The sequence below is a fragment of the Malaya genurostris genome, chromosome 2 (genome assembly GCF_030247185.1).
Source record: "Malaya genurostris strain Urasoe2022 chromosome 2, Malgen_1.1, whole genome shotgun sequence".
Lineage (NCBI taxonomy): Eukaryota > Metazoa > Arthropoda > Insecta > Diptera > Culicidae > Malaya > Malaya genurostris.
Genome location: NC_080571.1, coordinates 236,935,181 through 236,955,799, shown reverse-complemented (window position 1 = coordinate 236,955,799; position 20,619 = coordinate 236,935,181). Strand labels below are relative to the sequence as shown.

Below are 20,619 nucleotides of genomic sequence, written 5' to 3'. Positions count from 1 at the left end.
TTTCACGTAGGTTTCGTCGTCCATGATTATGCAGTTCAAATTTCCAGCAAGAATCGTATTGTACAGCTTTCGAACCCTCGGCCTGATCGATGCTTTTTGTTTCGGACTACGTTTTGGTTGTTTCTGCATCTTATAGGTTCGAAGATTCAAACGTTCTTTAGCACGAAGAACATTTGACTTCGAAGTGCCCACTTTTTTGGCCACATCCCGAACTGAAACCTTTTTCTTTTGCTCGAACGCTTTCAGTATACGTTTATCCAACTGAGGGTTAGAAGGACCTTTTTTCGACACGTTTTCGGTTTATCCTCAAAGGTTCTGATTGCATTTCGCACGGCTTTTTCACTTACTCCTTCCATTTTTGCTATCTTTCTCAGTGACAGTCCGTGTTCTGTGCACCATTTGTACACAATTTTTCGACGTTGTTCTGCTGAAAGTCCACGCATTTCGAAACAAACTAATGAAAACGAATAAACATCTGCACATGTGGTCAGAGAAGAGTGTAAACAACAGGACGCAGCCATAAAAATTGACAGATCTGAACCATTGCGAAATGGCAGCGGTTTTTGGTTGCGTCCATACTTTCTGGGACAGTCTTTATTTCCTCTGCCTGTGGCTTATAATTTACAAAAAAGTAATACCTACATCTTACAAAAAAGTAACGCATTTAACGCTACGTAACATCTATAAATAACGAAAAAGTATTGCAGGTAAAAGCAACGCATGTACCGACTCATTCCATCTTTACCTTAAAAACTATAACTATACTTACAACTTTCAAAAAAGTAACGCATGTAACGCCTCATAACACCTCAATCTTTAAAATGTAACGCGTGTAACGCTTTCAACATACAAAAAAGTAACGCATATTACGCTTTTTTTATTTAAAAGATTTTTTATTCAGGTCTATTTGCGTACAAGTTTTACGTGGCCGATTTAGCTGAGTTTTTAGATAAATTTTTTTGTGTGTTGGATCTCGTTGTCACCCTTTTTCTAGGGGGAGGGGAACTTCCATTTTCCTCCTGCGAGGATTGAGGGGCAGTTTATTCGTGGTTCGTCTCGTCATCCATTGCCGTGGTATTGTTGTTGATTTCGTTGCTAGTTGCTGTAGATGCGCCTTGTTGTACATTGTTTGCAGTTGCTGGTTGGTTAGATGGTAAGCTGTTAATTGCAGCTGGTGTACTTTGTTCTATAGGGGATACGTTGGATGGTCTCGTTGGAGGGAATGCTTCACTGTTGTTGGTGACTGTCACAGGTGTACTGGGGTTGCTTGGGGTTGGTGTGAAAAAACCGTTGTCCTTTGGTGTAGTTGTCTCCTTGTCCGGTTTATCACATGGCTTACCGTACTGAACAGCTGTTTGGCAATATTGACATGTGGCCATTTGATTGTCATAGGTAACAAGTGATTTGCACGGAATTCTTGTATCTTGACCGAAAATCACATAAGAAGGTATAACCTTCTTCAAGTGTATGCGTAATAAACGTACGCCATTTAGAATACCGGGGAAAAAGTTTTTCCGCTTCTCTTTTTCGATAGAGAGAATCTCCGTATTGGGACATAGTTTTGCGAATATATGAATCGGTGACGCTTGAGGGAAGATCATGCACACGCACTTCTATAGCACTATCATCCATGTATACTGGAATGCTGTACTTAATGTCCTCGTGCTCCACATAGTGCAAATTATTATTGTCTTTAGCGAATTGAATTGCATCCAACTCTTTATAGAACTGGATATAAACAACATTATTGGTCTTATTGCATTGAAGTAAATGCACACGTTTAATGTCAAGATGCATTTGCTTCTCAAGCAAACCTTCAAGTTCTCGTATCGAAGGTCGAATTTTGCACTGTCTGAAGTCAACAATAATTGTATTCCTTCGTACCGGCGGTAGCTTTTGTTCGTTTGGTTCACTCATTTCGAGATCGTTCTATTGTTCACTACACAATACTGTACTTGGTTTCTTCTGTCCCGAACGTAAGCGGTTTTGGGTAATCGACTGACTTGGATGAGATGTGAAACCGAACTGATGTTACGCTTTGTAATGCCTATAACTTACAAAAAGTAACGTATTTAAGGTCTATAATTTACAAAAAAGTAACGCATCAAACGCTAATAATTTACTAAAATGCAACGCATGTAACGCCTCATAACATCTTGACCCTGAAAACTGTAACTATAATTACAACTTACAAAAAAATTTCGCATGTAACGCTTCGTGATAATTTACGAAAAAGTAACACAAATAATGGTTCGTAACGCCTATAACTCTTTACAAATAACTTTGATTCAGAACATCTATCGATAACATTTAGGATTTCAAATAAAGTAATGATTTTTTAAATGAGTTCTTTATTCTACCACCGAAAGTAATGTGAATCATGAAATTGTTTTGTGAAATTCAGCTGATATCGATACTGCAACACAATATTTAAATCATTACGTTATTGAAGTTAGGATTCTATTAGTTCCAGAAATTCAAACTAATCTTCAACCGCTCCTTCGTCTACATACATAGGATCAATACTTTCGTGATCCTACTAGTTGAGAACCTTCAAAAGAAAATTGAACATAGAATCACTGAATGCCAATCCGTATTCTTAACCTTTTCAAGGTTCTTTGCAAGTCCTCAGAGATCAGTTTCAGCTTTCAAAGAAGGAAATCAAATTTGTATAAAATGTCCAAAATAACGAATGTACTACTACTACTGTACTACTTTCTCTTTCGATTATTGCGGTACTTTTAGCAATCTTTCCCTCCAATTATTTACCGATAATAATAACTAAAGCTATCATCTGTTAATCTGTACTGAAGAAATTGCCGAGAAAAACAGGAATATTTCACAATAATCGAAAGAAAAGGAAACAAAGAGAATCTCTCTTTGGTACATTCGTCGTTTTGAACATTTTTTACAGAAATACTCCCTGCAAACGGTGGATAAGGTTAAAGGTGGATAAAGACAAATTATAATGAAACTAGGGCAATCATTAGCTAATATGAAGGCTCCTAAGAATTTTTAATAATTTTATCAAAAATTTAAATTATCCTTATTATTCATTATGAGCTTTCATTGTGCTGTTACTGATTCGGATCTGACATGGGGCGTTAGCCCAATCTTCAATGGATTGTTCAGCATTTATTTATTTATTCATTAAACAAATGTAGACTACAGACAAAAAAAAGTTTCTTTGGTTTCTTAACTACTATTTATTATTTCTACGATTTAGTTTAAATTATTCTTCCATTTGTTTGCTGGACATAGTTAGATCGATTTTTTGGAGTTTTCGTTGTAAAAGCTCATCATTTGATAAGCAGGATTATTTTTGGCACAATTTGTCTTATTTTATCCGAGACTTTTACGATGGCGGCTAGGAGCTTAGAAGAAAGCGTTATGAAAGTAATGATACCGATTGTACTCGTTGAGAAATAATGTTATTGAAAAAAAGCATTGTAGCTTCGGGGTGTTTTTCGATTGTTTGTAAGTTTATGAGCATACAACGCGCCTTATAACACATCGGCTGAAAAGTCCCGGGCCTAACAAAGAGAACACGATTTTTTTGGTTCAAAATTAACTTTATTCATCAACGTAATCTCCATCAAGAGCAACGTAATCATTCCAGCGCCGCTAAAGTCACCGTATATGTGTAATTTAAATTCTGGTTCCATACTCGACATAATATTTTCTACGCTTTGAAAGAATAGTTCGAAAATATACAGGAGCAAACATGCATTTTGCTCCTGATATAATTGCTTTGGTCCGAACATCTTCAAATTCTTTGTGTTTATTAGTTTTAATTTCGTCGGATGTATAGTCAGCTATTACTGTTGTGAAGACTCTACCTCCAGATTTTTTTTGGATAGAGATGTGTTGCGATCATGCCGGAATACGTTATATTTAATTCCAAACATTTCTTCGCATCTTACGCTTTCGTCCCAAGTACTTTTTAGTTTCAAGAATAACTGAGAAAGAATTTGATAAAATTTGAATTTGTCTTCATTTCGGCTGGGCTTGTTATGTGATTGAAATTTTGACAGCAGACAAGAATTTCAATCGCATTTTGTTATGAATGCGAAGCAATTTGAAAACTTGATTGAATTTGAGAGTCACTTACATCATTATAGGATACTACCTCAATAGAGGGCGTCATTACAGAGCTCACGAGTCGTCCTTCTGATAAATGGATAGGTCCGATAGAAAAAAACCTTCCGATTTTTTACCTCAATTACGTATGGCCTGCCAAATCAAATACTTCTTTGGGAATTTGGACACCGTATTTGTACGGAAATGCTCCTAAAGACTGTCCCAGAAAGTATGGACGCACTTTGATTTCGCTGCAAATAATTCACAAGTGTTAGATATTCAAATTTTATTCGATATACTGATAATATTAGACTACAACAACAGAATATTATTCTCAACATTTGCTACTTAGCCATTGTAGACTTGCTGGCGCACCTTCTTTCGAACGTTCCTCATTAAATTCCGTACAGACTTCTTGGCGACAAATTTTGACACTTTTTTTCAAACTGTTGAATGGTTTCGGCTGTCGAGCCATGTTTCCTAAGATGTGCCTTCGTTAATGCCCAAAATTCCTCAATTGGTCGAAGTTGTGGGCAATTTGGTGGATTCATGTCTTTTGGGACGAAAGTGACATTTTTGGTAGTATACCATTCTACCGTTGATTTCGAGTAGTGGCAAGAAGCAAGATCTTGCCAGAAGACAACAGGATCCTTGTGGCTTCGAATCCTGGGTAGAAGTCGTTTTTGTAAACATTCCTTGATGTATATTTCGCTGTTCATTGAAGCAGTGGTGATGAAGGGTTTCGAAATCTTACCGCAGCTACAAATTGCTTGCCAGACCACAGTTTTCTTACCAAATTTTTCGACTTCGATCGATGCCTCGGACTGGTTTAACACTTGCCCTTCTCGCACCGTATAATATTGTGGTCCCGGCAAGGATTTGTAATCGAGTTTCACGTAGGTTTCGTCGTCCATGATTATGCAGTTCAAATTTCCAGCAAGAATCGTATTGTACAGCTTTTGAACCCTCGTCCTGATCGATGCATCTTGTTACGGACTACGGTTTGGTTGTTTCTACTTTTTATAGGTTCGAAGATTCAAACGTTCTTTAGCACGAAGAACATTTGACTTCGAAGTGCCCACTTTTTCGGCCACATCCCGAACTGCTTTTTTTGCTCGAATGCCTTCAGTATACGTTTATCGAACTGAGGGTTAGCAGGACCTTTTTTTTCGACCCGTTTTCGGTTTATGCTCAAAGGTATTATCCTCACCGAACTTCCTGATTGCATTTCGCACGGCTTTTTCACTTACTCCTTCCATTTTTGCTATCTTTCTCAGCGACAATCCGCGTTCTGTGCACCATTTGTACACAACTTTTCGACGTTGTTCTGCTGAAAGTCCACGCATTTCGAAACAAACTAATGAAAACGAATGAACAACTGCACAAGTGGTTAGAGAAGAGTGTAAACAACAGGACGCAGCCATAAAATTGACAGATTCTGAACCATTGCGAAATGGCAGCGGTTTTTGGTTGCGTCCATACTTTCTGGGACAGTCTTTAAGCAGAACTTTTTGCTTGTCATTGCATCGCATTTTGCTTGTCATCGCAGTTGGTCACCATTTTTTCTCTTGTACGCCTTGTACAGGTCTTGCTTTTGCTACCCTTTTTGATCGTATGATTTTGACTTCGCTACTTTGCGAGCCACATTTCGCACAGAAAGTTTGCGATTTTTCTCTATAATGGCTACCATCTTCTGGTCCATTTGTGGGGAGCATACTTTTCGATTTGTTCCACTCCCAACCTTCCGATCAACTGTCAAGCGCTGGTCAAATGATTTGCAAACATTAAGCAAGGTACGGTACGGTAGTTTTAGTTACTTGACAAGATCGCGTACCGATAAAGTTGGATTTTACTGCCGTTCTTACAAATTGCGTTAGCGCATCGCATTTTACTGAATGTAAACAAGTTGTACCATGAAATAAAGTGGAAAGTATCTCTAACAGGAAAGTGTCCGAAATAGCGTGAACCGGCTTCACGTGACTTATAGAAACAAACAGTGTCTCTATCGGTCCTGGTATCACAAATTCTAGATTGTCTATTTCACCGGCACTAACTGAGCTAATACTGTGTGGTGTAGAAAATTGTCACACGATGTTGACCACGAAACCGTAATTATCACATTTCAGACAGTGTGCGTTGTCTGCGCTACAACAATAACGGTCTCGGGTTTCATTTATTCTCATTGTTATGCAATTTTCAGGTTTGTTGAACTTCTCACGAATTCAGAAGTAACTTCGTGTGAAATAATAATTAATAAACAAAAAACAACAGCTTTTCCTCTCTTTTATCCCTCTTTAGCTAATTTGGTTTGGGAAAGGTCAGTAATGGAAGTCACATTTTTAGACCACGTCCTAGTATTTCTGTTTCGGCTTTGAAGTAGGTTGATAAAATTAACTCTAAATCCGTGAAGGTTTTAAATTGGTTAATTGTCTTTTTTCTCAAATGCAAAATTATGTCGAATTTCCAATGCATATACCTATGCAAAATCATTGTCGTTTCGAAAATATACGTATGCAACCAGCAATTATCCGCACTGCAACAACAGTCCGGCAGACAGAGCAACCGAAAATGGTAGGGCAATTGAACCTAAATTCATCTCATTAATCATATTAGCCCATTATTTCATTTTATATTTGGTACCGATCTGCTCACGGCGGCACTAACAAGCATCATTATAGCAAAATATGTATGAAAAGTTTTGGATACTTGTGTTGTAGCGAAGTGAAAATTTATTTCGAACGTTTCTATCCATAGAGGTAATTACACAAAAAGACAACAGAAACAGAGTAGTACCTATTTGATACTCATTTAAATTATGACGGAGCCCATGGAAGTGTTGTGTCTGTTTGTCGACTTCCCAAAGCAAATGAAACCGCCGCCTCGTTCATAAAACTTCTCGCAAGTAGGTACAACATCGCAAAATTAAAGTGAGGGGAATTTACACCACGGTAGAATGCATAGCGAACCTACCGACATTCAAGGTTAGGGTCGTCTTTTTCACAGAGCAGTAACAGTTCACAGAAATGATAAAGGAAGGCCGAGTGGAAAGGCACCACTGGTAGACTGAGGCATCTGCCATTACCCCTTTCTAGTGCCACAGGTCGTAGATTTATAGACTGTCCGACGGAACGAAACCATCAAAACAATAACAAAATAGTAGTGTCAAGCGCTGCTAGTTCGAAATCTCCCACGGATGATGGATGACTCATCTCTGATTGTCGGTTGCTGACCTTTGTCTCTGTAGTATTCCGGATTCCGGAGCAGACCAACTGGGGATCACTCTAACAATAGCATCAACACAATGGATATTCTCCATTTTTCCCCAAATTCACGATGACATAATAGCAAATCGCAGTGACCTACTGACTGTCATTAGTCGTAAGAGTTTTTTATTTACCTTCGATTGTACTCCGATGGGATTCACGGGACTCACGGAACTACTGGTTAGTCAATCCTTCGTGGAAAGTTATCACCAACGATCGTTTATCAAAACAAACTTTTTTTTTGTGTAAATTTTCTACTTCGCTTTGACCGCGGGGACACTTGAGGCAGAGGCCAACTGACACACACTGAAACTTTACACACAGCTTGGTCGGTCTTCCAACGCCCGAAAGAAGCACCTAAAACTCGTCTCACTTTTTTCTTCTTCCAAGTGAATTTTCCTTTTCTGCTACACTCGGATGGTTTTGAATGAAAATTTTCAACACACGCATCGAAGACCTATACCGACTGAGGCTAAACGGAGAAAACTAGTGAAAAAAAACAACAGCACCGTTTTCTTCACTATACTCTAGAAAACAAAGATTCTAATCCTAGCACTTTTTTGACAAATAACAACTTTTGAACGGAGCACCACAAACAATAACGAAAAATCGGCTGATTATACTAGGTATACGATTGAAATTCGTGTATTTTCCCAAGCGGGGGAGCACCAATGAACGGAACACGAACTTTTAGCTTTACGCGATTTTTTATTTTTGCACACATCAGAAATTGTACCAACACTGTGGATCTATTCGACAGCTGGCTCACTCACCATGAAGAAACTGACAGTACCAATGTGAGTTAACTTTTCTATTGACAGCTTGCGTCACGGACGGTTAAAATGAGAAACTCGAGTTACCAGCACGTGCTCTCAGCGTCCGCTCACTTTCCTGTAGGGAGCTGTTACACACTCAGTTTCAAGTATTAAAGTAAGGATAATTATGATATATCATTTTAGGTATCCAACGGGCAGATCACTTCTTGTAATATATCGGGTTTTCAGCGGGGCATAGATTGCGACGGAATCGCCGCATACTAGCGAAACAATGAGCGTCAGAATCACATGTGCAATGATGCAAATTTGTATGCATTTTTTTCGATTTCTTTTTTTTCGAAACTTTTATGAACTATCGTCAATTTACGGTCTTTTAAAATTGCGCTGGGCTTCTTATTTGTTTTTTCATGTCATACTCGTAAAATTTAACACTTGCATGGGAGGTTTTCTAGTATGCAAACGTGAAAATTTTACCTGACATTTCTGGCAAGAGATGGACAGTTGTTTCAACCCCATTTTTGTATCAAGCATTAGAGCGAATAGAGAAATAAATCGTCTAAAGGATTAAAGGCAGTCACAGATTTAAATGGCAATATTCTCTAGCGACAAGAAGTATTTGTTTGTTCACTAAAAGCATCAACAAGTATGTATCTGTCAAAGACGACTGAATCTCTAGAACAGACGATTTACACATTTTTTATTGAAGTTTATTTTTAAAATATTCATGTTGATAAGGTTTGTTATTATTAATATTGATAATGTTTCGAGTATCAAGTATAAATGTGTATAGTAATTTTGGTTGTAAAAACATTGTCATTTTCCTGGTTTGTAGTCTCGAAGGGGTTGGATCGATGCGAATGACAGTTTCTCTATCTTTGCGGCATTTTGTCGCTATCTTGTCGCATCGCAAACTTTGTTAACTGCCAGTGAAAATTACAATAATATTTTAACAAAATTTGATGACACCTACTTTAACCCCTTGAAATGAATTTCGAATCAAGATAATTCCAATGAGTTGTTTGTAAGAGTGCTATTTATTGAATAATATTGATCCGCGAAACTAATACCATGTTCACATTAGCGCTGATATCACTTGATATACCAAGATGATATGCATATCATGTCGAAGTGTTCACATATGATCGAAATGATATCGTTTGACAATCAAGTTGTCATATTGAATGTTCTCATTGGAAATAAAATCAATAATATTACCTTTCTCTATTAAAATTAAATTAAAAATTGAAGTCTTGCATTCTATGGTCTCCGAAATTTTCACACGTTTTTGAATGTTAGTATTCGATTCATAGGAAAAAAAATAAAAACCCTGCATTTTGTTCGAATCTTCAATCAAAATCTGAAAATTCTCACCATCGCTTAGTTCAAAGCTCGCCACTCGGGCAGCGCAGCGATCGCAAAAGAGTTGGTTGGATTCTTCAATAAAGATGCTCAAGCGGCGGAAACTGAGAATTTACCGCCGGAAAACTCAACGATATTAACCTGTTAACCGATTGAAGCGCTGTCTGCATGTCATTGTCGGTGTTGTCGGATTTCTATGGAATATGTGAAAATTTACAAGTCCATCGTGTCATTCAGACTGAAGGTCTAGGGTTGGTCAGTGGTCGTGTTTCATCTCGCGTTTCTGACAGCAGAGTGAGTTCTTATATTTCTCCTCAGTATCGAAAATCAGGTTTTGTTGAGATCATATTGTTTACCAAAGCATATCCGGATCTCTTTCCCTCTCTACTAACAAATCTCCTATCCCGTGATGCTCGTGGATATACAGTGGTACCCGTGGTCTCTAGAAACAACGAGTATCGGACTAACATTCCTTCCTTTCCCTCAGTAGCACAGCCTTTGGTCGTAGCCAGCGTCGTTATTGATCATTTAATAAAAAGTTAGGAGTGAGTGGGTATGTACAGTGAAAATCATTAGCTTCTCCCAAGCTTCATTTTCTTGGTTAATTGTACATTTTCACTCATTCGGTCAAGTAAATTTTCATTCAGAATTCCATCTAGATTTCAGAGTATGGATTCCGAATTGATGCGGACTCCAGAGCAACAACCAATTCCGAATGAATTTCGCCTCCAACCGATTGGTTCGAAAATTTATTGGAATTTTGTGCGAAAAAGAAAACCTAATGGTAAATTCATTATCTTCTTTCTATATATATATATATATATATATATATATATATATATATATATATGTATATATATATATATATATATATATATATATATACATATATATATATATATATATATATATATATATATATATATATATATATATATATATATATATATATATATATATATATATATATATATATATATATATATATATATATATATATATATATATATATATATATATATATATATGTTGGAGACGTGACCATCCCTACAACCCAATAGTAATCGCTGGGCTCACTGGTGGCAGCCCGACTGTCACTCAGTTGATGCACCGACCAGCATCCGGTCTATGTGTCAGCATCAGAATGTGATATGCAGTAGAATAAGGAACACGCGTTTTTACCTCTAACTGTGCGTCTATTAATAAAGTCAGTTTTAATGTTTGGGTCGTGTTATATTCATTATCGGTCACCTCCGAACACACCCACAACAGTGGCGACGAGGATTTAAGTTAAATTGGCGATCAGAAGCTAATCTTTATCACCCACGAGGAAACGAGAAGCATGGCGGAATCTAACCTCAATCCGGAGCATCAGCAACCGGGAACCGGCTTACCTGGCGGTCCACAGCACCCGGGAATGCAGCAAAACCATCTGCGTCATCCAGCTCCATTTTTCAACGGTCCACCATCATCGCAACAATCAGCGAATACCAGCTCATCTTCTACAGAAACCACCTACCAGCTCTTTCAGCAGCTAATGCAGCAGCAGCAAGATTTCTTCCGGAGTATCATATCATCGATCAATGTTCAGGTCCCTCCAAACCCTGAAATGATTCTCGACTCGCTGGCGAACAACATCAAAGAGTTTCGCTACGATCCGGACGGAAACATAACCTTCGCTGCATGGTATGGCAGATACGACGATTTGTTCGAGCAAGATGCCGCACGGTTGGACGATGAAGCGAAAGTCCGCTTGCTCATGCGGAAACTAGGATCAGCAGAACACGAACGTTACGTGAGTTATATCTTGCCGAAATCGCCAAAAGATTACAAATTCAGCGATACAGTGGAAAAGCTGAAAATTCTTTTCGGCGCTGCTGAGTCTGTCATCAGTAAACGGTATCGGTGTCTACAGGTAACCAAACAACCGACCGACGATTATGTTACGTACGCTTGTCGAATCAATAAGACTTGTGTTGAATTCGAGCTGAGCAAGCTGTCCGAAGAGCAGTTTAAATGCTTAATGTTTGTTTGCGGGCTAAAGTCAGAGGGAGACGGCGAAATACGAACGCGGCTGCTGGCGAAAATCGAAGAACGTGATGACGTCACACTAGAGCATCTTTCGGAAGATTGTCAGCGATTGTTGTGCCTGAAACGGGACACGGCAATGATCGAGTCATCAGCATCAACGTCATCAGTGAATTTCATCAAGCGAAAACAGCAGTTTTCAAAACGTCAACATAAGCCACCAGTGGAGTCAGCCGGACCAGACAAGAGCAAACAAATACCCTCTACACCCTGCTGGTACTGCGGGGGAATGCACTTCGTTCGAGACTGCACTCATCGGAGCCACAGATGCAAGGACTGCGGCAACATCGGACATCGCGAGGGATATTGTTCCTCTGCCAAGCGAAATTTCAAGATCAGCCGAAACAGAAAGCACCCAGGATCGTTAAAAACAAAAACCGTAAGTCTCCGTATAAATACCGTCGATCAAAAACGCCGTTATGTTAAAATTTTACTGAACGGTGTGAAGGTGCGTCTACAGTTGGACACGGGGTCTGACGTTAGCATCGTATCGAAACGCTTGTGGGAGAAAATAGGTAAACCACCCACTGCACCAGTAAATGAGCTAGCCTCAACAGCGTCAGGCGACCGATTGCAGTTTCTGTTTAAGTTCAGCTGTCTAGTTTCTTTCAACGGTGAACAACATCACTGTCAGTTTTACGTGGTCGAAAACCCGCTTTATCTTTTCGGAATCGATTTGATGGAAGCATTCGGTCTCTTTTCATTGCCCATTAACATGTACTGCAACAACGTCAGTGTTCCTGCTATCACTTTGCAGTCACTCAAAGCGGCATACCCGAGTGTATTTAGAAACGAGTTAGGGTTGTGCACGAAAACAAAAGTGAAATTGGAACGGAAACCAGATGCAACTCCAGTTTTTCGTCCGAAACGTCCAGTGGCTTATGCAGTACACAGCACGGTTGACAACGAACTTGACCGACTGGAACGAGCAAAAATCATCACGCCGGTAGACTTTTCGGACTGGGCAGCACCCATCGTCGTTGTCAGAAAAACGAACGGGTCCATTCGCATTTGCGGGGATTACTCTACAGGTCTCAACAATGCACTGCAACCGCATCAGTACCCGTTACCGCTACCGGAGGAGATTTTCAACAAGTTGGCTAATTGTACTGTATTTAGCCGAATCGACCTGTCGGATGCGTTCCTGCAAGTAGAGGTTGACGAAAGTAGTCGTGATTTACTAACCATCAACACCCATCGTGGACTCTACCGGTACAATCGTCTGCCACCGGGAGTCAAAACAGCACCGGGAGCTTTCCAGCAACTTATCGATACAATGCTGGCAGGTCTTTCTCATACGTGTGGTTATTTGGATGACGTCGTCGTTGGTGGTGTCACTACTGAGACACACTGGGAAAACCTTCGCGCAGTGTTTCAAAGAATCAGCGAGTTTGGATTTACCATTCGAGTGGAAAAGTGCATCTTCGCTCAGCCTCAAATCAAATATGTAGGTCATCTACTTGACCGCAATGGTCTTCGCCCAGATCCAGCAAAAGTTCAAGCCATTAACGAAATGCCACCGCCCACTGATGTATCTGGTGTTCGGTCCTTCCTTGGAGCAATAAATTACTACGGAAAATTTGTTCCTCGTATGCGCTGTCTGCGGTATCCTCTTGATGAGCTGCTCAAAGCGGATGCGAAATTCAAGTGGACAGCAGAATGCCAGGCGGCATTCATCAAATTTAAGGAGTTACTGAAATCTGACCTACTGTTGACACACTACAACCCTGCACTTGATATAGTGGTGTCGGCAGATGCGTCGTCTATTGGTGTTGGTGCTACTTTGTCACACAAATTTCCGGACGGCACTCTCAAAGTTGTATACCACGCTTCCAGAGCATTGACAGCGGCAGAGAAAAACTACAGTCAGCCCGATCGTGAAGGACTTGCGATAATTTTTGCGGTGACCAAGTTTCATAAAATGCTGTTTGGTCGTCGCTTTCATCTTCAGACAGATCACGAGCCGTTGCTGAGAATCTTCGGTTCAAGGAAAGGGATTCCTGTTTACACATCGAACCGATTACAACGTTGGGCTCTTACGCTGTTGCTTTATGAGTTCACCATCGAGCACGTCCCGACAGCGAAATTCGGCAATGCTGACATACTTTCCCGTCTGATCAGCCAGCACGTCAGGCCTGAGGAAGATTATGTGATTGCTTCGGTCTCTCTGGAAAATGACTTAAGGTCAGTTACACAAGATGCATTAACCGTTCTTCCTTTAAGTTTTAGGATCGTAAAACAGTCTACACAGTCCGATCCTATTACCAAGGCAGTTTATCGTTACCTCCTTGATGGGTGGCCTAAAACCGTTACCGATGCAGAGCTCAAACGGTTTTATGCTCGACGTGAATCCCTTACCACGGTACAAGGCTGCATACTATTCGGCGATCGACTGGTTATACCATCGCCCCATCGCAAGCGTAGTCTTCATCAACTTCATCGTGGCCACCCTGGAATTCAGCGAATGAAGGCGATTGCCAGGTCTTATGTTTATTGGCCAACTCTCGACAGCGACATTGTTGATTTCGTCAAATCCTGCCGTCAATGTGCGATGGCTGCGAAAACACCACCGAAGTCAGCGCCGTTGTCATGGCCTAAATCAACAAAACCGTGGCAGCGCGTTCACCTTGATTATGCTGGACCGATCGACGGGGAATACTACCTGGTTGTCGTAGACTCTTTCTCGAAATGGCCTGAAATTGTGCAGACGAGAAGTATCACTACAGCCGCCACAGTGAAAATCCTCAGAGATCTGTTCGCTCGCTTGGGAATGCCAGAGACGCTGGTGAGTGATAATGGATCCCAATTCACCAGTGCAGAGTTTCAATCGTACTGTACGAACAACGGCATCGAGCATCTTACAACAGCACCATTCCACCCTCAATCGAACGGTCAAGCCGAGCGATTCGTGGATACGTTTAAACGATCGATTAAAAAGATTAAGGAGGGGAGAGCGACAATGTGTGATGCTCTCAGTACATTTCTTCAGACTTACCGGAGTACACCTTGTTTTTCATCTCCAGACGGCAAATCACCAGCAGAAGTTTTGTTCGGTCGTCCGATTCGTACTAGTTTGGATCTGCTCCGTCCACCATCCGATAGTGTGCATTTGGAACAATCGAGTGAAACTCATCCCTTAAAGCGACAATTCATCGTTAAGGATACGGTGTATGCAAAAGTATTCGTCAAGAACCAATGGCACTGGGTTTCTGGAACAGTTTTGGAACGTGTAGGTCGTGCAATGTACAACGTTCGGCTCGAGAATGGTAAGCTTATTCGGTCCCACATTAATCAGCTTCGAGATCGTACTGATTCTGAGAGTCGCAGAGTACCAGCATTGACAGATAGAACGAAACTTCCTCTCAGCATTCTACTCGATGCTTGGAACCTTCCGGCTCGTTGCACACCAGATCCATTAGCACATTCAACACCAGTAGCACCCATTCCAAGCTGCTCTAGTTCGAGACAGTCGTCAGTACCGAATACCTTGTTGAGAAGGCCCACATTGTCATCGGAGTCTTCGTTGTCAGCATCGTCTTCGTCATCTTCGACAACGCCAAATTCAACATCAGAATTTCAGTCTGCTAATGAAGCCGACTCAGCTGTACAGGTTCCTCGCCGCTCTTCGCGTGTACGAAGAGCTCCGCAATGGTTCGATCCCTATCAGCTGTATTAGAAGGGGAGATGTTGGAGACGTGACCATCCCTACAACCCAATAGTAATCGCTGGGCTCACTGGTGGCAGCCCGACTGTCACTCAGTTGATGCACCGACCAGCATCCGGTCTATGTGTCAGCATCAGAATGTGATATGTAGTAGAATAAGGAACACGCGTTTTTACCTCTAACTGTGCGTCTATTAATAAAGTCAGTTTTAATGTTTGGGTCGTGTTATATTCATTATCGGTCACCTCCGAACACACCCACAACAATATATATATATATATATATATATATATATATATATATATATATATATATATATATATATATATATATATATATATATATATATATATATATATATATATATATATCTATATATATATATATATATATATATATATATATATATATATATATATATATATATATATATATATATATATATATATATATATATATATATATATATATATATATATAATGATCAAACGTAAACGTATATATATATAATGATCAAGTAGGCTAAGAATATCTCATTGGTAATAAAGGATCATTATGTTATGGACTCCTAGCAAAGACGGTTGTTTCCTTTTCCGCTACAGTCACCTGATTTTTACACTAACGCATTCATAACGCGGGGAAAAAATTCAATGACATTTATAATCTTCTCAGTCTATCTTTAGCGGCCCTTACACGATCATTAAAAGTATTATTACTAGAAAGTAATTTCATTTTAAATGAACGTGTAAGGGTAAGTAATGAGGAATACTCCATACAAATTTGGTATATTATTACTTATTATTACTGTAAGGGCCGCTTTTGAGACAATGTGAACTTGAGTTCTAAATTACTATTTACTTATAGTTGCGTGTACCACATTCGGTTTTATTTTGTTTACTGCTTTGATACATAAGCAAAGCCTTGGTATTGTGCATGCAGATAAAAATCGGAAGCGACGTCTCTCTCGCCTGATTACGTTGCTCCAGCGAAGTTCACTGTGCCCCAATGGTATGTAGACTACCATGCGATATATTAATCATTCATAATTGTACAAAAATTCACTCCCTTGTAACGTTCAGTCGACGACACGACCTGCCACTCGTCTATCAAAACTGTATCGTAAATTTAACTACCCCTCAGTAACTGGAAATGTCAAATCGAAAACGCTAGTGAATTTTTTTAAACTGGCAGCACAAGTTGATATATTTATTGATTTTGAATAACAGTCACCATAACCTTGGTTACTGCATATCGAAGGCAAGATGAATGTAAACAAAATAAATTTCAGATCGGTTATTATATTACGGAGTTCAAAATTCAGGTCTTGACTTGGAACCGTTGTGTGAGAAGGAAGACATGGAAATGACCGACAACGAGCTGAGCGAAGCTAGTGCTCTGCGGTACCTGCATAACGTACGGTAAAATGATTTCTTCGTGGAATTCCACTAGTAATCTTCGAATAGTGGCCAACAAAGTGAAATACTGTTTCCACTGCTGCGCAATCAACCGACACAAAACAATTTTGACACCGGCATATTACACCGAATCCTACTGCCCAGAAAAGCTAGCAGTTGAAGTGTACGGATGAATCGCTGGAAGCAGATCATTGTCCTCGTTCGTTGGTTTCATCCATAGTTTCGATTAAATTCCGAAAATCGAGTCCATTTAAATGCATTTCTGCTTAATTTGGACAAAGTTTAACCGACGACACGACCAGACACTCCGAAGAAAAATCGGAATAAAAAGTGTTCGTGAGCGATTTACCACCAGTTACCATAAATATAGCGACCCCTTGAAAATGACAAAAACTAACTATTCGAGCAACACTGTTTAAGTTGCTATGAACTAGTTACCAAGGAGCATCAGAATAAATAAACAAACAGTTTGAAATAGTTGTGGAATAATTCCACATTTCATTATTAAAAATCTTTTACAAAAAATTACTGATGACGTGTCTGGATCGATAGCTTCCGTTCGAAAAGCTGTTTCTACGCTAGAACAAGCAACAACACAGATCCGCAACGTCGTTTGTCAAAAGTTTGATCAAAGATAAACTCAAGATTACAATGTCCCATACGATTAATCGAAAAATATCGGACCATTGATCGTGAACCAGTGAACTTAGTAATAGTGTAAATTTGTTGACCCTTCGTTAATAAGCGTCGATAAACATTTGAAAATGACGATAAAATTCCATAGCAACAATACAAGTTTGGAAGGAAGTAAACATACCGCACAAAATATGTTGTAACATCCATTCACTTTAATGCTTCGCAAGATAAGAATATTGCAAACTGAACCGATTCTTAGCAATAATTTTAGTAGATTTTTGTTTTCCTGCAGCAAAATCCACTCGATATGCAGCGGAGAATTGCAATTTCTGTCATATTGCAACTTAACGTTAATTCTACATAAACAAACATTGTCATAGTTACGACGCATGTAGCGATTCGACGCTTGTTGTTTTGTTTCAAATAATAATTGAAGTACAACTGACGGTGAACCGCAATCGTCGAGGGGTCCTATTTGAATGGTACATGAGAAATCATAGACTATTCCATCTTGAGTTTATCTTTGGTTTGATGATGCAATCAAAAAAGATAATTTGGCATCGGTAGAACGATTCTTCAAAATTTTTCCTTTAATTGGAATGCACGATCAGGGAACACATCAGGTGATGGATCGGTTGATAAACTGAATGCGAGAGACATTGATGCTCTCATTGGTGGAATAACAATAATTCATTCGAGGGCTGAATTGTATATAAAATTTGTCAAACGCTGGCACTTCAAAGTTCGATCCAGCAAGGGCAATTACAAACTAGTGACGTTGAACAGGCACGTTCAAAATTTGTGACAACCTTAAACAATGCTGATATGTCCACCAAGTTTATAGAAACACTGTGGTCGCCTGGAGCGAGTTATCAAAAAGTCTACATTCAATCGGCTTGGTGGACTAGTTTTAAACCAGGAAGTTCGAGCAAAACTTTAAACGAGGAATGTAATTCTGGGAACGTTATGAAAGTGATCAATGCTTAGTTAGATGAATATATTCCCTCTGAAGATAACACAAGAGAAGTTTTTTATTGCCTTAAACAACCGAAATCAAATTTTTGGTAGTGAATAATTTGCGTTGCCGGTACGGTACGCCACTACGAATTACATATTCGTAATGAGACAAGTACTCCAGAAGTGTCGAGAATACAACGCGCCATTGACTTCAAAGCGGCATACGACACAATCGCCTTGGCAGATTATGCACGAATGCGGATTTCCGTATAACTTGACGTGATTCGTCGAGGCAACGATGGATAGAGTAATGTGCTACGTCCAAGTATCTGGGACGCTCTCGAGTCGTCTCAAGTCTCAGAGAGGACTACGTAAGGTTTTGGATTCTTTTGTCTCTCGTTCAATATTGCTTCGAAGAGCGAGGATCAACACGATCTTCCGAAAGTACGTACAGCTCTTTGGCTTCGCTGACGATGTTGATATTGTGAAGATTATGGAAAGAAACATCGAACTGATAGCCGAAGCTAGAGGTATCTGACTGGCTATAAAAAGATACAAATTAAAAAAAAATGACTCAAAACTCTTTGAAAGAATGCATTTAATACCTACCAGCGCGCCATCTGGTTTCGTTTCAAGTGAGAATCTCTTGTTTTTGTTTATATTCCATATGTAGTTACCAAGGCTACTGGTAACTGTTTTTCAAAATCAATAACTTATCAACTTGTGTTGCCAGTTCCAACATTTTTTCAAGCAAATCCGTTTTGACATTACCAGTTACTGAGGGGTAGTTAAATTTGCGATACAGTTTTGATAGTCGAGTGGCAGGTCGTGTCGTCGGTTTAACACTAATAGAACTATTCCATCGCTTTCAAAACATGTTTATTTGTTTTGGGGTTCCTTGGTAACTAGTCCATAGCAACTTAAACAGTGTTGCTCGAGAAGATTATTTTTATCATTTACAGGGGGTCGCTAGATTTGTGGTAACTGACGGTGAATCGTTAGCGAACAGTTTTAATGCTGATTTTTCTTCGGAGTGCCTGGTCGTGCCGTCGGTTCAGTGTCAAACCCATTGATTCCCAAACATACATTATCAACTTTAAGCGCATACAGAAAGTAATATTCCATCGTTATGTGCTTCGATAGTGGAGGCAAGACAGTGTATTCATTTATGTTGAAGCACGTGGTTCATAAACAAGACAACAAAATATGTATAAAGTAACATGATTCTATCAGTTGATGTATAGGAAATGGCAGTTCAACTGACGTCGCTCGGCAACGTCGCTGCGCTGGACTGTCCAGCGAATTGCAGATTAGTGTTGCAGCGACAATATTACATTCCTGTAGTGGAATTTGACCTTCTGTTTCAATAGACTTCGCAGCCGATTCAGAGTGTACAGCAGAGATGCCAGATATTTTCATAGAAAATCTGTATTGATTCGTATAAAATATCTGTATTTATCTGTATTCGCTATTAAAATGAAATTTCTACAATACAATTATGTCAAAAGGTGGTATTCCAATAGATTATGGTTATAGAGTGTTAGATTAAATTTCATATCTTATATTATATTCATCGACGTTATAGTTTTTTCCTATCAACAACAATTGAATTATGGTGCCATATACTTGTCTAATTTGAAAATGTTCACTTCATAAGTTGAGATGGATTTCCGAAACCCAATATGCAACGTCGAGTTAGGTAATAATTGTCAGTCTGGCAATAATGTTTCATGATGCCAAGACTTGTCTAACTTTTAAGTTCAATTTAGTTACAAATTTTAATATAAATGGATTTCAGTGTTCTTCATTAAATATCTGCACAAAAAATATATATTTTAAAAAGTGATTTGCACGTTGATTCCTAAACGTTTATCTCGTCATTGCAATCAAATACTAATAGATAGCTCAAATACTAATAGATAGTTTAATTTTTTCTTTAATACTTTTAGTGAAATCTGTATAAATCTGTATAAAATTTAAGAAATCTGTAAGAAATTTATACTCTGTATTAAATCTGTATGCGCATGTAAAAATCTGTATAATACAGATAAATCTGTATAAATGGCATCTCTGGTGTACAGAACCATTGCATGGCTGGTGCTGCGATTCTATTGACACTACGAATCCTTCCAGGTCGGGGCTCGAACATAACACGGCAACTGGTTTGGCCTTATGCATTGAACCGCCAACCCGGGACGAAGGTGATGGATGATTGCATTTAAAATAACTACACATAGACTTTTTACACGAAGAAAGTTAATGTGAAAATGGATATTGATTACAAGCAGTTATGTCAACCCTACAGATTCATCCGTAGATCTACGGATTTCTGTTTGTTTTACGGATCTAAGGATGAATCATATGAAATCTACGGATTTAGC

The 20,619-nt window shown here is 39.2% G+C and overlaps 2 protein-coding genes across 2 annotated transcripts in view; one reads left to right on the top strand and one right to left on the bottom strand.

The window, feature by feature from the left end:
* LOC131428228 (trafficking kinesin-binding protein milt) overlaps positions 1 to 8,118 on the bottom strand; it is a 305,336-nt gene extending 297,218 nt beyond the window's left edge. Inside the window, exon 1 of the mRNA XM_058591996.1 lies at positions 7,478 to 8,118. The gene's annotated coding sequence lies outside the window, so the exon portion shown is untranslated. The remainder of the gene's footprint in view (positions 1 to 7,477) is intronic.
* A 2,522-nt stretch (positions 8,119 to 10,640) lies between these two features.
* Positions 10,641 to 15,369, top strand: LOC131428227 (uncharacterized protein K02A2.6-like). The gene has a single exon (XM_058591989.1). The coding sequence runs from the start codon at positions 10,821 to 10,823 to the stop codon at positions 15,240 to 15,242; it is 4,422 nt and encodes a 1,473-aa protein (XP_058447972.1). The 5' UTR covers positions 10,641 to 10,820; the 3' UTR covers positions 15,243 to 15,369.
* Positions 15,370 to 20,619: the final 5,250 nt, after the last annotated feature.